The sequence below is a fragment of the Patagioenas fasciata genome, chromosome 5, assembly GCF_037038585.1.
Source record: "Patagioenas fasciata isolate bPatFas1 chromosome 5, bPatFas1.hap1, whole genome shotgun sequence".
In the NCBI taxonomy this organism is placed as follows: Eukaryota; Metazoa; Chordata; class Aves; order Columbiformes; family Columbidae; genus Patagioenas; species Patagioenas fasciata.
This window is the reverse complement of record NC_092524.1, coordinates 70,013,385-70,031,694: the sequence shown is the minus strand read 5'-3', so window position 1 is coordinate 70,031,694 and position 18,310 is coordinate 70,013,385. Positions and strand designations below refer to the sequence as shown.

The following is an 18,310-nucleotide window of genomic DNA, read 5'->3' as shown; positions in this document are numbered from 1 at the left end:
ACTAAGGGCACCCAGGTTGTCTGTCTTATCCTCATCACAGCATCTGAAAACACCTTAGAGAAAACAAATACATCAAAACCAAACACAACAGGGGCAGAAAGTTTCCTGAGGTCTTCCCACAAACTGTGTGTTTCTTTTGGGGGGTGAATTACATTAAAATTCATTGGCAGCGAACCTCCCCAGGTGCAGGGCCAGTACTGTAAGCATTTGGTTTTCACAGGGGTGGTAGAAGTGGTGGAATCACCATCCCTGGAGATGTTTAAAAGGCGTTTAGACGATGTTCTTAGGGACATGGTTGAGTGCTAGGGTTAGGTTGGGTTATGGTCAGACTCGATGATCCTGAGGGTCTCTTCCAACTGAAATGATTCTATGGTTCTATATTGGGCTGCTCCTGCTCAGACCATCCCTCCTCACACAGGGAACGGCTCATTTTCCCATTAACTCCCCAGCAGCTCCCAGACCCAAACCCAGCATCTCAGCTTTACTGAGCTGTGCTTAAACTGAATCAAGGGCCCAGCTCTGCATGGACTAACACCCAGGATGAGCTCCACGACAACTGTTCTTCCCTCTCCAAATCTACCTCTTCTCGTCTTGGCAGCAATGATGGAGAAATGCTCATTCTCCAGCCCTGCAGAATTGCTTTGCCACCAGCAAAGAGACAGGTGTACCCCATACTGTTCCACCAGATTTGGTTTAGGAATGTAAATGATGGGCTAACGCTTCTTTTAAAATTGCCTCTCCCTCTATTTTTATTATTATTTTAAAGACAAAGCGTGTGGAAATGAACACACAGAGCTAGTTTAAACCAACACTTCAGGCAAGGGTACAGACGGGATGTGGTATTAGGAGGATGGTAAACAAGCCTCCTTTTTTGAAACCCAACCTGCTTTGCTGTTGTCTGTATTGTTGATTCCAATGTTGCTACTTCAATGTGCCTTAATTAAAACGTTAGTGGTCAATATTTCCTTGAAAGCGCCTCGAGAAGTTTTTATTCACGCGTAATTGCTTTGCAGATAATGCCAGAGGAAAACAATCAAACAGCTGGCGAATAATCCCTCTGTTGGGATGCTTTAACTCGTTCCGTGTTCAGCTGTTTCATTTAAAACCAGCCCGTGCCATTCGCACACTTGCAGACCACACTGGTGTTGGGCTGCTCCACAAACACCGTGGCCACAACTGTGTTTTAATTCATTTCAGCAGATCTCCTGGATCCGGCGGGGATATAATCAGCAAATGAGCAGTGTAAGTACATGGGAATTCACGTCCAAAGCTTAAATAACATGCACAGATTCCTCTAAGCATTGGCGAATTCATGCAAAGATAAAGTAAATAATGGCCTCTGCGCTGGTTTGCATTTTCTGCTTTCAAAAGAAACTAATTATTATTTCACACACAGAAAAGAAATAACACCAGCGGCCTATCTGCAACTCTCTTGAGCTGTATTTTAAGAATGTATAACGCTTAATATAACCCAGTATGATATATGATTATGTTTTGCGGGGTTTGGGGTATTTAGGGGCAGGCAGGGGTTGGGTTTTTTCCCCAGTTCAGTCATTCAATTACCTAATTTCTGTGTGTTCCCAATGGATCTTTTCTAATGTTGCAGAAATGTCACCTCAGCCGTGTGAGGAAACCACAACCCAGCCCCGCTCAGGACCGATGCTGGGCACAGAATCCTGGCAAAAGGGGTCAGAAAAGTCCTTGGCGGCTCTGGCTGATCTTTCCTGAGCCCCAGAGCCACCCGGCCCTGCCCCTGTCACAGATGCTCCCTGTCCCCTGCAGCTCCTGCTCAGCGTCTGCCCATCTCCCCCAGCAGACGGCTTTTCTTGCTGTCTAAACTACATCTCTCCCTGCAATTTAGGCCAATTACTGTCTGTCTGATCCTCTGGGGATCTTCAGAAAAAAAATTCTCCTTTTCTTCTGCCCATCTGAAGGCTCCTATTAACCGCCCCCTTCCCTGGCCGCCTCCTTTTTGCCGTGAACAATCCTCATGAATCATTTTACTCTGGCATCAGAAACCTTTCCTGCTCATCTGTCGCTCCCCTGACCTTTTCCATCGATTCCCATCTTCTGCAAGGTACGATACAGCACTGCCCGCACCACAAAGCCCTAGAATAGAAGAGCTACTTCAATTCCTTACAAGGACATCTCCTCCTCTCCTTCCAAGTGCTGCATTTCTGCTCTCTAAACCCGCACGGCACGTTTGGGCTCACAGCAACGCACAGCCCTTCCTGCTATTTGCATTTGCAAAAGGCAAAGACACAGATCCTGACACTTTCTTCCCAAAACACATCTCACAGATCACTTTTCCAACCCGCCCACCCTGTTTCTGAGGTCAGAGCTGTCTCCTTATCATCAGCATCTTGGTGGCTGCGCTGGACTCTCTCCAGCAGTTCCCTGTCCTTCTGGAACTGAGGGGCCACAACTGGACACAAGATTCCAGGTGTGGTCTCCCCAGGGCAGAGCAGAGGGGCAGGAGAACCTCTCTGACCTACTGACCACCCCCTTCTAACCCACCCCAGGTACCATTGGCTTCCTGGCCACAAGGGCCCAGTGCTGGCTCATGGTCACCCTGCTGTCCCCAGGACCCCCAGGTCCCTTTCCCCTACACTGCTCTCTAATAGGTCATTCCCCGACTTACACTGGAACCTGGTGTTGTTCCTGCCCAGATTCCAGACTCTACACTTGCCCTTGTTCTATTTCATTAAATCTCTCTCCATTCAGCTCTCCAGCCTGTCCAGGTCTCTGGATGGCAGCACAGCTTCCAGTGTCACCACTCCTCCCAGCTTGGTGTCACCAGCAAACTTGCTGACAGTCACTCTATTCCCTCATCCAAGTCATTGCTGAATATATTGAATAATACCGGCCCCAGCACTGACCCCTGAGGCTCTGCACTGGATCCAGGCCTCAACCGGACTCTGCCCCATTGCCCACAACTCTCTGGTTCTTCCCTTCAGCCAGTTCACACTCCACCTCACTACCTGATCATCCAGACCGCACTCCTCAGTTGAGCTGTGAGGATGCTGTGGGACACCGTGTCAAATGCCTCACTCAAGTCAAGGTAGACACATTAAATGTTGACACTACACATGCTCTTTAACGTTATGGGTTGCTCCAAATGCCCAGTTCAGTATCAGGGTGTCACAGGAGGGTATGTTACAACTTACTTCAACTGTAGTTTGACTAAGCACAGGCAATGCAGATACTTCTACAAAGAAAAGAAGACGCGAGCAACGTGAGGATTTTCTTCTGAAAATCTGCATGCAGTAGAAGTTCCTATACGTTCCATTTCAGTGACCTGCCAGATATTTGCATGTGTAAACTGAAAAATAGCTGGGGAGGAAAAAAGCTCCCCTAAAATCCTACCAGCAAGTAGCAAAGCATTTAATTCATGGGGACATCTGCATAGCCACAACCGCTCTCTGGCCTCTCCTTTATTGCGGGGAAATTATATAAAAGATATTTCCCAAACAAAGCATTTCAGTTTTATACCAGGAGAATGAGGTTTCCAGATGCAAAGCCCCTAAATCCCTCCTGCTCCTTCTCCTCCATCCCACCAGGGATGCTGCAAAGGTCCTGCTGCCTCCTTGTGCACGGAGCTCAATAGGGTGATGGAGGCAAAAAGCAGGGGAGAGTGAAAAGGAGGGAAGGAACACGAACAGATTTCCTGAAAACTGTCAATCAGTAGGTAAGCAGGCTCCTATTTTACTGGAAAACGCAGATTACAGAAAGCCTGCCTTAATGCTGGAAGGCTATTTAAAAATCCATCAGAACTCTAAAATATGCTATTAGGGACTCTGCAGTCCCAACACCTACTGCATAAAAATCCCAAGCTATTAGGCAAACCAACATCGTTTCAGATCAGGCCATCAGCAGGTGGCCAAGTCTTAAAATAGCAGCTGCATTTAAAATTATCTTTTAACTAGAGAAGTGGGAAATTCAGCTCTGATGAAACCCAGCGCTTGGCCTGCAAATGGTGAGCTGGGACCAAGCTGCCAGGCATGTTGGTATTAGAAGGATGCCCAAAAACCTTGCGGTGGTCCTCAACTGATGGGGCTGTAATTAGCACCTGGAACACACCTCGGTGTAACAAGGCAAGAAAATAATGAGGCTGTGCGCCAAGAAAGAGCTGCCTGGAACGCTGCTCACCAGGTTTCCTTCCTGAAAGAGCTACGAAGATGATGGGGGGTCTGGAGCATCTTCATGATGAGGAAACGCTGAGAGAGCTGGGGCTGTGCAGCTGGAGAAGAGAAGCTGAGAGGGGTCTGATCAATGGGATCAATATCTCAGGGTGGGTGTCAGAGGATGGACCAGACTGTTCAGTGGTGCCCAACGCCAGGGTGAGGGGCAACGGGCACAGACTGAAACACAGGAGGCTCCATCTGAACATGAGCAGAAACTTCTTTGCTGGGAGGTGCCAGAGCCTGGCCCAGGCTGCCCAGAGCGGGTGTGGAGTCTCCTTCTCTGAGACATTCAAACCCGCCTGGACCCACCTGTGTGATCTGCTCTGGGACCCTGCGTGAGCAGGGGGGGTGGACTGGGGGATCTACAGAGGTCCCTTCAACCCCAAACACCCTGTGATTCTGTGATTCTTTAGGTCTAACTCATCTGCTAAACTCTTATCACCCAACTTCTACCAGACCACTCGCAGCATCTCCCGGGGTTTCACATTCTTCTGGCTCTTTTAATAGCTGAGCAAGGAGTTGATGGGAGAGGCAAACCCCACCCCGAGCATGGCTGGCAATTAACGTACTAGAAAACGAACCCCTAGTAATCAGACTGTCTTTCCATGGTGTCTGGAAGGGCCGTCTTTCACAGGGTGCTTCATCACACAGTTGCCAACAAATGCAGCAGACATGAGAAACGTTCTTCTTTGTTCGGTGTTACCAACACCCAGAAAACACCGTTGTTTGTTATTAAAACGTGATACAGGCACAGATTGCCACAGTACTGGTGCTTCTGGCTTTCAGCTCGTGTACTTTTAATTCAGCTCTCTAGCTCTAATAAAATTAGCAAAGATGGAAGGCATGAGACCGACAATAAATTCCTACAAGCAGAACCATTATGAATTCAGCAAAATGTACATATAGACTCAGTGGCTTAAGGTAAGTATGGATTGTACCACCTCTATTCCTGGGCTACATTATTCCCCTTTCCCACCTGAGAAATGTTGAGGAGGCTCCAACATCAGGTGTTCACAATAAATCCCATTGCTCAGGAGTATCCGGGGTTCAGATTTGGGAAACCTCTACACCAACCTACATCATCTGAGGTTTGCATTCTCAATTGTGTGTTTCTACCAGCAAACTGAAGGGATGCAAATGGTTTGCGTTATAAAACCGGACAGACAGATGTGGCACACTGAACGATGGACAACAAGGGCATATGTCAGTTTGCTTATAGAATCATAGAATCATTTCAGTTGGGAGAGACCCTTAAGATCATCGAGTCCAACCATGAAATGGTCTTTCCATCAAGCACCCAAGAGTGAAACACTTTGAGAAAAAACAATCACAAGCCAGCACAACCTTAGGGAAGGTGAAGAAAACTGCATGGATCCTTTTCTCTTTGGGATTCAACTCAAGCACAGCAAAAGGGATGGGGTGCGGAGCCTGGGGTGGCAGCCAGATCTCCAGCCATGGTGTGGGGTCATGTCCCAGCATTTCCAGTTTGAGTTCTCAACAACAACAACAACAATTGTCTTTAAATCCTGTTGTCTTGTTATTTTGTTGTTTCTAAGTCACAACAGAGCATCGTACAGAGCTGCCTGGCAAGGCAGCCAAGCAGCAACGAGGGGGTCAAATACAGTTTAGGAGAAGGACACATAAATTTTTGGACTCTACAGTTTGTCACTTAAGGGGTTTCCACACAGAACTGAGTATCAGACACTCAGTTATGAAGTTTAATAAGATAAAATAGAATAAAATCAAAATATAATGTAAAAAGGAATGATAAAAACCACCCTGGTCTCCCTGAAGGAGAACCCAGTTGCTCCCTGCATCCCAATCACCCCTCCAGCCCCATAGACTTTCCTGAGCTGAATTAAACCAGGAAAGTTCATCATAAAATACTCAATTCAAACTGTACCACAAACCAGGAACTGTGCAGCATGCAAAGTATTTTATCATTCTGGTTCCATTCCGAACATACAAGTATTTTGTTGGCATTTTAGCAAGCATTAAGTACAACCTTTCATCAGTGAGAATATCAGGCTTGCTTTCTCTTTTTCCTCTTTCTTGTACAAAGATTTTCATTGTGGAAATTAAAAATGCACACAAGCCAGTAAGGAACTGATAACATTTAACAGTTGCTGCAAAGCTATTTAATTCAGTCTGAATTTGTCTGTTGGGGGTGTAAAAAGCTATTGAGATGGCTGTAAGCGTTCCACATTTGCATTCATATTTTATGGTCCAGTTGCCTCACTTGTTTGTTTGAAATTGTCCCAGTCCAAAATCCACCATCAGTCGCCCACCATCAACCTTCTCATCGGCTCAGGAAAGCATCAGATCGGGACTCCTAGACACTTGATATCAAACTTCCAAATTAGAGGAACAAGACGGTAAAAATCTAAACCTAGAGGGAAACAGCACAGTGTTGCTGTCAGAGGCTCTCGTTAAACACATTTACACCATTTATAGTTCTGCTTTTGTCGAGAAGAGCTCTGAACGCCACCCACCAGACCTCAACTGGAACCAGCACCAACACGCTACCCAAGAACACGGTTCTTCCCCATCCAGGGGAAGCTGAAACCTTTATACTCCAGTGGGTTAGAAGGGTACAATAAGCAGGAATAAACCAGGCCCTGGGCAGTGAAAAGTATTCAGTCTTCAGGCAAATTCTTTTCCATCAAAAACAAAAGGATGAAAAGTTAGGGAAAATGTCCTGAAATATATATATGTACTGATTTTTTTTAAAAAATATGCACACAAAGAAAAAGAAAACAATCTTTACAAAAGGCGATTCTGCTCGTACACCTGAGGCAAACCTCTTTTTGGATAACAGAGGGTAGCTCACTGATTCTTCATTGCCCTTGTTCTGAAATTCTGCAGCGCTCCTGCCCCATTTGGACGCGTTTCCTGCCCCACTTGGACGCGTCTCCTGCCCCATTTGGACGCGTCTCCTGCCCCATTTGGACGCGTCTCCTGCCCCATTTGGACGCGTCTCCTGCCCCACTTGGACGCGTCTCCTGCCCCACTTGGACGCGTCTCCTGCCCCACTTGGACGCGTCTCCTGCCCCATTTGGACGCGTCTCCTGCCCCACTTGGACGCGTCTCCTGCCCCACTTGGACGCGTCTCCTGCCCCACTTGGACGCGTCTCCTGCCCCACTTGGACGCGTCTCCTGCCCCACTTGGACGCGTCTCCTGCCCCACTTGGACGCGTCTCCTGCCCCATTTGGACGCGTCCCCTGCCCCATTTGGACGCGTTTCCTGCCCTCGTTTGGGCGCCTTTCCTTCCCCTCCTGGACAACGTGCACGGACACAGCAGGAAACTAAATTCAGCCAAATCCCACTAAGCAGCCTCTGGTCTATTTGTGAGACACTTCCCCTGCCCTTCAGCTTCCCAGACTCATCCCCCACCGCAACCTTGTACCTCCCTGGGCAGTAATTAGGCGGAATAATTCCCTGTAATCCAACTGTGCAGCCAAAGGATTCATTAGAGAGATAGTGAAGGATAAGCAGACTCCCCCATGGTCATGGAAAACACAAACACCGGCCAAAGCAAAGCCAGGGAGAGGAAATGTACCCCTTTTACATTTCTTTTAAGGAAAACCTCCATTTCCTTCAGAGGTTTACACATTTTCCCCTTTTAGACAGGGGCTTGTGCAAATTTGACCTCAAAGAGGGAACAGTCAGAAACCCGCAAATTAAATTTGTATTGCTCGCATTAAACTATTACAATTATCAATATTTGAAAGCTTCTAAATGCTTTCCATCAGCGTAATATCTCATTTGGGAGCTTCTTCTTTTATTGAGACATGCAAAAAGCTGATGAAAGATAAATATATTTGCTTTCCTTCTATGCCAATGCTTGTGCTATTGCTTTATATTCATTTTCCTCTTAAAAAAATAAAATTGCACCCATTATTTCTGGTCTTTCATCCAAACATGTAAATGAGGTTTTAAACATGTCACTGGGCTTCTGACGAATGAAGGGCCAAAAGAGAAGATCAAATAACATATTAATGAATATCGGCAGACACCACAGATGGAAATTAAAAATGTCATTACAACAAGAACGCGTGATTCACTGCAGGCAGTACAAGGCAAACACAAGCCATAGAAAATAATGAAGCAGCAACTATATTTTCAATCCCTGGCTTATATCTTAATTGCTGCGGCCAGGAGACTGATATAAATATCTGCAGAATATATGTGCCACAAACATAATGTGTCACCCGAGCAGGACACATCCCCGGTGCAAAGCCCAACAGGAGCCACACGTGTCCAACAGCTACATCTGAGTTATTTGGGGGGGAAGGGAAAACAAAGGAACAGTGCAGTTGTGAGGACAGAGGTCCAGCTTGCACATGTGCACCACTCACCCTCTCCAAACCATCCCAGCAGCACCAACACGTGAATCTACAGAAGTGGATGCTGCCAGCGCCTGTATTTTCAAATCTGGAGGTTATTTAGGATGGAGAAAGCTGAGCGAGTGAAAGGGCTTTCTTTAATACTCCTGTGAAATAGCAACTGGAAAACATGGGATGCTGGAAGACTGAAACATGGCAATTATCCCAGGAGGTGCTTTAAGGTTAACCAGAAAGTTCAATACTCACTTCTACCACCAATGCCGAATGCATAAAACAGCCCATTGCTATAAATCCTCCCTTTGAACTCCTGTGTTAATTGTTTCAGTAGAATTAGTATAAAGAGCTCATTTCTCCATATAAAATCTCCCACACTGCTCCCTTCCCAGTGTCAGCCCCAGCCCCATCCCAGCAGTGTAGTGAGAAGCAATCGGAGGAGCAGCCACCTTATCATTCAAGAGCAGCACACGATTATCTCACCCAGACAAAAATAGCACTGGGGGAGAAGGCATCCCCTCCTCTCAGCCCCGCAAGTGTGAATCCAGCTCCTGCGGCACCTCAGGCCTGCGGTGAACCGGGAAAGCTGAGAAGGACACAGAACAACGTGAGGAGCAGCTGGGACTTCCAGCCAATTCCCCTCCCTGTTCCCAGTACTGTATTTTCATTATCACAGAATCCCAGAATGTCAGGGATTGGAAGGGACCTGGAAAGCTCATCCAGTCCAATCTTTTTGCATCACTCAGATGCACATCCCAGCTGGGACCCTGGAATATACAAGACTCTATACTTGCCCTTGTTCTATTTCATTAAATTTCTCCCTGCCCAGCTCTCCATCCTGTCCAGGTCTCTGATGGCAGCACAGCTTCCAGTGTCACCACTCCTCCCAGCCTGGTGTCACCAGCAAACTTGCTGACAGTCACTCTATTCCCTCATCCAAATCATTGATGAATATATTGAATAGTACTGGTCCCAGTACTGACCCCTGAGACACTCCACTAGATACAGGCATACAGTACATCACCAGTACTTTGCTCTACAGGATCAAGCGTATCATACAAGCTGTGTGCACACGCGTGTATGCGCTGTTTAAGAAATGATAAAGCAAAGTTGTGGCTTCCAGATTGGCACATTCAAGTCCCATGGTGCTGCACCACGGCAGAGGTCGGAGCACGATGCAGAGCGCTTCTGCAGTTATTGGGAATTAAACAATTATCGACGTTGTATCTGATTCTGCATCCTGATTTGTGCAGTAGGCAGCGAATGAGGGGTGAATGAGGAGTGCTGGGTGTGGGATGGAGCGGTACGGCTGCCGGGAACACCGGTGACAGCGAGATCAACGCAATTAAATCCCTCTGCACAACACTCAGCACTTCCCTGCAACATCCTTTCCCACATTGATTGGGGAAATTAGCGTCACGGTCTCCAAATTCCAGGCCCTGTGCCCCCTCTGAGCAGCACTCCTGCTGCAGACTCGTGCTTGCACATGCGACCAGGAGACACCCTTGAGTGCTAAAGAAGATGAGCAGTTTGGCGGTGTTGTTATCTGACACGTATTATCTGCAGCACTTTGTGTCATCCCAAGCCAGGGGAGCTGTGATGCTCCTTGTTTGCTAAAATAATCTGTCAACACTCGACACGTTTCAGTCAAACCCGCATGGTGGATGTTGAAGCCTGGAGGTCCCATCCCTCCCGATTGAGGCTGTGTTGCATCAAAAGACCTGGGAGACAAGCACAGCCACAGAAATTGTTTTGTCAAAGCAAGTCTCTGGTCTGACACAGGAATCAATGAGGTCTTTAGAGCATGACACCTTTGAAAAGGGTCCTCTTCACAATGAAATGTTTCCTATTGATGAAGGGCATCAAAATTAACCCTGGAATTGAGACCAAAGCTAGAACTTGCTTTGTTCTCTCTCTCACTGACATGACAAGATGAGGATGTAATCCTGAGCGCTTGCTGGCCTTGCTAACACCGGTCCTAAAGCTTCCTGATGATCTTCACAGCTATGCCAGGGCAAATGCTGCAGTTTCAATGATAAAACCTTCCTCCTCGCATTAGAGACAACGGACAGAAGAAGAAATTGTTGTCCCTGAGGGTGGTGAGAGCCTGGCCCAGGTCGGCCAGAGAGGTGGCGGATGAACCATCCCTGGAGACATCCCAGGCCAGGCTGGACGGGGCTCTGAGCACCCTGAGCTGGTGAAGATGTCCCTGACACCCACAAATATTGCACACGATCTCCACATCCATAAAACAGGTATTTAGCAGGAATAGCTAAGGGCTTGCAAAAGCCTTTCCATTTCTGTAGCTGTGCTGGTGTTCCACAGAGGACTGGAAGTGGGGCAGGACATATTCCCACAGAATCACAGAATGTGAGGGGTTGAAGGGCCCTGGAAAGCTCATCCAGTGCAATCCCCCCATGGAGCAGGAACACCCAGCTGAGGTTCCACAGGAAGGGGTCCAGGCGGGTTTGAATGGCTGCACAGAAGGAGACTCCACAACCTCCCTGGGCAGCCTGGGCCAGGCTCTGACACCCTCACCCCCAACAAGTTTCTTCTCATATTCAAGTGGAACCTCCTGTGTTCCAGTTTGCACCCATTGCCCCTTGTCCTGTCACTGGTTGTCACCCAGAAGAGCCTGGCTCCATCCTCCTGACACTGCCCCTTTCCATATTGATCCCCATGAATGAGTCCCCCCTCAGTCTCCTCTTCTCCAGCTCCAGAGCCCCAGCTCCCTCAGCCTTTCCTCACACGGGAGATGCTCCACTCCCTTCAGCATCTTGGTGGCTGCGCTGGACTCTCTCCAGCAGTTCCCTGTCCTTCTGGAGCTGAGGGGCCACAACTGGACACAATATTCCAGGTGTGGTCTCCCCAGGGCAGAGCAGAGGGGCAGGAGAACCTCTCTGACCTACTGACCACCCCCTTCTAACCCACCCCAGGTACCATTGGCTTCCTGGCCACAAGGGTCCAGTGCTGGCTCATGCTCACCCTGCTGTCCCCAGGACCCCTAGGTCCCTTTCCCCTATGTTGGTAATAAATAAACCACATGCTGTGAATAAACTGCATCGGGCTGCTCTGGCCTCCCCCTGTTGCAATGCCACTGCAACACAAAATCAGCCCAAACCCAGCACACACAGCATCAGTTGATGGTGCATGGACTTAACCTAATATGTTCCACGCAAACAGGATACCCCGTGGTGGATCTAATTTGGTGTAAAGGGACGGTTTCTGGAAATAGAGCTGCAAACAAAGATTTAAGTGGATCTCTGAGCAAAAGACACCGTTGTTTCCCCTAAGCCCTCAGATGGACCTCTTAATCCTGCAATCGCAGACTTTCTCAGCAAGCAGTGTTTTCTGCACTGTGTACATCTCTTATCTACCATACAAAATCTTAACATACCTGTGCAATAAACCTGTTTGAGAAACAGTTTTCATCCTGACTTCCAAATTAATTCCAGAAAACTTCTAATATAAAACCGACCGCCATCTTCTTTACTTGAGCTGTGCAGCCTGCCCTTGTGTCCATAAGGAATGCAAAAATATATTGTCAATGAAGCAGTTTGTTAAAAATCTGGTAAACTGTCCCTTGGGAACAACAAAAAAGCTTTCTTGTAGGAGTTCGGCTTCTTTAAATAAAAATACTTAATTTATACCATAAGTTTCCTTCTTTATAAAAGGAGAAAGCGTCCTCCGTAAGTCAAGCAAAAATTTTCCTAGGAGTCAAGTACAAAAGCTTTGTCTTCAAAGAGGAAAGATAAGATGTACTTTGAAGAGATCCTTCCAGAGGAAGAAGAACAAGAGTTCAAGTTGGGGCTGAACACAGCTTGGATGTGTGAGGCGGCTTCTTCTGGTGGCTCTGCAAGAACGGAAACCTCCCCCCGGGAACCCACTGCCATGGGGACCGAGCGTGCTCGGTTTAATCTGATGTGAAAGACGAGCATCTTCAGCCAAAGCTGGGAGAGGAAAATGAAAACACTTTCTTAGACATACAAAGTATAAGGACAGAAAGTCGTTTGCCCACAAAGAGATTGTTACCAGTCTATTTACCACGCCAGAAAGCAAACAGGAGATCTTCCAACAAGAAAACCGAGGTGATGAGTTGCAAAGTGGTGGAAGGAGGTTCTGTCCTGCCCAGGAACAGGCACAGACTTGAAACGTGACCTTTGGCATTCAACTGTTTTGACACCAGACCACAAGGGACTGCTAGTTTTCCAAGGTTTGACTTTGATCTGCACATGTTGGAGGAACAGAAGAGATTGCAGTCTAGTTTGGTATAATCCATGACAGCTTTAAATAAAGCTGGGGAGGTACCAGCGCCATCACCTGCAGCAGTGAGCGATGTTCCTCTCCTCCTTGGAGCAATGCTGCTAAATGCAGCTTGATGGGACTGAAGGACTTTCCTTGAGCTCTTGGACATTTTGTCCTCCAGCAGGCAAGCCTGGTGGCAACCAAGTAAATCCAGCCCACCGGGACCCACGGCTTCATGCTTGGCTGTAAACACCCTGAACTACTCATTCTTCACAAGGTGCTTTTTTCCCCCTTCAGTCCAGCAGAGGATGTACCCCCCTGGCTATTTCCAAAATGATTGCATATGTTTATTTTAACTCCTTAGCTGTGATGCTTACCCATGAATGGGGTTATAAAACGTCTGGGGTTTTGTTTAACTTCTTAGAGCGGAAAATACTACTACGCCCTCAAGCAGCATATAATTCAGACTAATAGCTGAATACTATTTAGAAAGCGGTAAATTAGAATTACAGGGTACACCAAAATAACACCAAGGAATCTTTATGGCTGCATTAAACTTGCAGAAATGAAAGGAGGTTGGAGTGAGGGGGGAGTCAGTCTCTTCTCCCAAGTATCCGATAGAATGAGAGGGAACAGCCTCAAGGAGGTTGAGGTTGGATCTGGGAACAATTTCTTCCCCAAAGGGCTGTGGGGCATTGGAACAGGCTGCCCAGGGCAGTGCTGGAGTCACCATCCCTGGAGGGTTGGACAGACGGACATGAGGTTCTCAGGATATGGGGCAGTGCTGGGGTGGGTTAATGGTTGGACTCAGTGATCTTGAGGGTCTTTTCCAACCAAAGTGATTCTATGATAAGTACCTCTTGAACACATAGGACAAAGTGGACAGAAGGTTTGGTCAGAGTCACCTGAGATAATGAGAAATCAAGAATGATACTTTGGGAATCCTTTAACAGATCCACCACCCAACACATTCAAGATCCATGTGCAGTATCTGGCAGCTTCCATAGAGCCTTCCTGCAAAAATAAAACTAAAAGCATTTTTGAGACTGCGGAAAGTCCATAGGAATAACGTCACCCTCCCTCCCCCTCATGCAGCTCAACACTCTGGGTCCTTCATCACTTATATCTGTGTAATTAATTACTGCAGTCGCAGCAAATGTGGCTCCGAGTGCTGCTGAACGCCAGAGTTAACTGGAAAATGAAAACCAGGAAATCACTGGAGAGCGAGATTTCCCATCCAAATGTTGATATTAAACCTTCCCAGCCAGCCAGCAAGTCAATAAGAGACATGAACGGGGAAACTAAGATTTTCTGGGGAATTTTGTCAGCAATTCATTTTCAAGCTATACGGATATAGTGCTTCTCTAATTTTAAATAGGAGGCTGAAGACTTAAATTAGCCCTTCAGAAACGCTCTTGATCCAAAACTGATGTGGAACGTGACTTTAATACTGTTGTCTCTCTTTAGGTTTACAAGTCAAGATGCTTCCAAAGTGATTTTTCACCCACCCAGCTTTTAAGAAATATAAACGTTTTACTTGTTGCTTTAAATGCATTTGAGGGTTTCATAAACAAATTAAAACTACTTCTTTCTTGCTCTAATGATAAAGCTTTGCTTTCAAATGGGAGCATCATCTGGTTTCTATAGGTTTGGTTTTGACAGTGACCTCAAATCTGTAAGATCTTTCTCTACATAGTTTCACTAAATAGACGTTCGCTAAACAAACACGACCACAAAAACAAAGAAACATAAAACTATTGATAGAAAATGTTGGTGAAGTACCTGTGATCCTTCATTTTTGGGTCTCCGAGCAAAAGCCCCTCATGGGCAATTACTCAGGAAAAACCACCCGCCCCCAATATTCCTGCTCAGAGTTCCTGATGCGGCACATACAACATCTCATCCGTACAGTAAATACTCAACAAAGAAAAACAGAAAATTTCAATTAAAAAAGACGTTATTGCTTTCAGTTAAGCGGAAATTTCAACAGGACCATTTCAATTTTCAATACTTTGATTTCTTATGAGCTTTTCTGTGGGGTCCAGGAGGTTTTCTCCTGTATTTCTCAATTAGATACAATCTTTGCTGGTACCTCAAGCTTACTGCAGCAGTACTGCCTGCGAATATTCGATCATTAACAGATGAAAACACCCAGAGAAATACCAGCCTGCGTATGATGAGAAATCACCCAGGATTTAATCCCAGCTGGAACCTGAAGTTTGTCACGTTCCAGAAAGACATCGTCTGTATTTGAGGTGTAACAAGAAGCAGCATACGTTGGAAAAACCAACTTAACCCCATAATAAATCCCAGACAGCAAACCCAAGAGCACATGTTAATAGCTATTAACAAAATACAAGGAAAAAGACATATTCTAGAAGAAAGTCTCAATGGTATAGAAGAAACAAAACAAAGTTCCAACACAATGTTTCTCAACACTTATTGTTCAGACCACATAAGATCACATTCTTATGACTGCTTTTCCTGCCACCATCAGTGGCTGATTATAAAATTAAGAAGGATAATCTAATACATTGCTGCTGGAGTAGGCGACAAGTGCTTTAATGGCATCCAGAAGAGATTTAGATACTTGCTCAGCCCTCTCCGCAAACCTTGTCCCAGCCCCCTACAAACACCGGCCGCTTTGCCTGGTGTGCTCTGTGCTGTCATTAAGGGTGCCTGTTCGTTTATTGGACTCCAACAAGTTAATGAGCAATTACTGCCTAATTCAGTTATTGTTCATAAAGGATTTACAGATTTGGCAGTGGTGTGTTAGAGCTCGTTAAGCACATCATGAAGCTGAGCGCTCACACGAGGCAAGAAAATCCCCCAAAAAGGCAGATGCCAACCTTCCCCGGTCCCATAACGAACCCACAAAAACTGACACTGCTTGGGTCTCTAAATTAAGGTATTTCCTGAGATTCACCTCACGAGAGAGGGAACTTTTGGGAAACATGAGCTCAATGCTCATACAGCCATAAGTCAGGTTTATCTTTGGAAGACTCCAGACTGAAGGACTAACTTCGAGCTCTAGCTTGAAGTTAATTTGTTTTATTTAATTATATATATATAAAATTATTATTTAATTACATACGTGACATGTAAACATATTTATCTACACAACACTACTTGCATCAGAAGAGCCTCCAAACGCATATCGCAAAGACTTCCTATCTTTGGAGCATTTCAACGCGATTTTGAGCAGTTTTTCTCAATCTGAAGTGCACACAAAACCACGTTGTTCGAGGCATTGAGCTCTTGTCATTTTCCAACAGCTTAGACCAGTCCCGTAATTTACAGAGTCACATGCAAAGTTCATCATTACACCAACGGCATTTTTTCACATTCCATTTTGTGCATTTATTGCACTATAACATTTTCAATTGTTTCCTTTTCCTGCCAGCTCCAGTGACCAATTGCACCGCAATCCCAATACTTCACATTTTTCGCTGCCCGACGTTATAAGTAAAGCTTTTAAAAATGTGTATCACAGGAACATAAAGAGATTGCCATTAAAAAAAAAGATGCCTCATCTTTCAGCAGCAATTTCAAAAGTCTGTACTTACTCCAATATCATTTTAGAGGGTAAATGCAGGAAAATGTACAAGAGATTAATGGCTGTGCTACACCGTAGATCTTCATCCTATGCAAGCTGGAGACAAATATTCTTCTAATGACTAAGCAGGTTAAGTTCTACCTGAGATTCATCTTTCTTACAGCAGTATTTTGATTTTGTTTAAAGATATTTTGATCCACGAGCAGCCCCACCTGACTCCACTGGGAGCAGCCGCAAGTCTTCTTGCTCTAAATACTCCCAAAAGCTGCACAAACTCCCCTAAAGTAAAGTTGAAAACTGGACTTCACAAAGAGACAGTCACTTCATTGGAACACCAGCCACTATAAGTCAATAAAAAGCACAGTAAGAACTTTCCGAGCGGTTTACTTACAGTACACGTCCACTCTTATGGACTTTATGGCTGGCGAACCCAAGCCGTTCTCAGCCTTGCAGTAGTAGCGTCCTCCCTGGTGCCGCTGGATGTTGGAGATCCTCAGGGTTTCATTGAAGACGCTGGAGTCCTGGAATCGGTCAGAGGCACTTCCTGCTGTTTTGGTCCACCTGATCTGAGCAAGCACCAAGAAAGATTGTTACTTTAAGCCTGTAAAAGCAAGCAGGGTATAGATCCCTTCACCAAACCGAGAACCACGGGTGTATCTGTCAGGATTTTATACTGGAGGACTTGGGGACCTTCTCCAGAAAAATGAATAGCTCGCACTTAAAAACACCTCATCCAAGAGCCCCTCAACAGTAATCACAGAGCGGTTTGGGTTGAAGGGACCTCTGTAGATCCCCCAGTCCAACCCCCCTGCTCACGCAGGGTCACAGAGCAGATCACACAGGATCCCAGGCGGGTTTGAATGTCTCAGAGAAGGAGACTCCACAACCTTACATTTATCACCCTCTCTTAAAAATCATGCAATACTTCCAATGAAAATACCCCATCAAAAAAAACCAAAAGCCAGTAGCAGAGCCATGGAGAACAAGTCAAGTCCCCACCAGTGAGGCACAGCTGGAACAGCTGCAGACAAATTCCCCAAGAACTGCATCAAGTGGGGCTCACCAGAAATCACAGCCCTACTCCCGCACTGAACGTGGACAGTTTTCATTGATATCACACTCATGAAAGATAAGGGCAAACCAGAAAACACCTTCAAAAGAACCGATGGATTATCTTTCAGCAGCAATAAAAATCTGAATTTAAGGAGTCAAAGGTTCACCTGCTTGAAACTCCAACAAACTACTAACATCTACTTCTTCAAATAGGTGTTTTGTGACCAGTGGTGAGCGCTTGAGCTGGACACATTGTGCTTCCAACCTTCTTGCACACAAAGGTCCCATGGCTGAGTTGGGCGGTCTTGGATGCCATGGTGGCCCCAAGGGTTGTCCTGACCAAGGGAGATCACTCCCCCAAGCGCAGAGACACTCGAGTTGCACCATTCCCAGTCCTGACCTGGGACCGGGGTCCAGATCCCAGTAAACCGCACAGGAGCATAAGGTGGGCAAGGGTCAGTCGTCTTCTCGTTGGGAACTTCTGGGCTGCAAGGACCTTCTACAAAAGGCAATGAACTGAAAAATTAATGACCGGCTGTACCCCTTGTAAATTCTCCTGCCCTTGTAACGAGGGCAAGCGTGGCCTTCAGAGGCTGAAGCTGCAGCAAGCAATGCTTCCAAAAAATTGTCATATCTTTCTGGCTTGTTAAATTAACCAACCCGAGTGGCTTTGCCCTCTCTTCGGGTGAGCGGCAGAACTCGCATGGTTCTGCTGCTCTGGGATAAAGCAAATACACCAGACTCCACATCTCCAGCACTCAGGCGCATGCGAGAGGGATGCGATGAGAGCTGCTATATTTACCAGTCCCAATCTGTCTGTACTTCTATTCTAAACTCTTGGCTCCAGGGCTTTTTTAAATCATCCACATAAATGTGCTGCAGGATATTTTTGGAACACGTGCTCAGCTCCTGCGTGCTGCAGAATACGGTT

General features: G+C 46.3%; 1 protein-coding gene across 1 annotated transcript in view; it reads right to left on the bottom strand.

The window, feature by feature from the left end:
* MDGA2 (MAM domain containing glycosylphosphatidylinositol anchor 2) overlaps window positions 1-18,310 on the bottom strand; it is a 286,373-nt gene that overhangs the window by 129,687 nt on the left and 138,376 nt on the right. Inside the window, exon 3 of the mRNA XM_065839695.2 lies at window positions 16,718-16,892. Coding sequence (XP_065695767.1) covers window positions 16,718-16,892 — 175 coding nt within the window. The remainder of the gene's footprint in view (window positions 1-16,717; window positions 16,893-18,310) is intronic.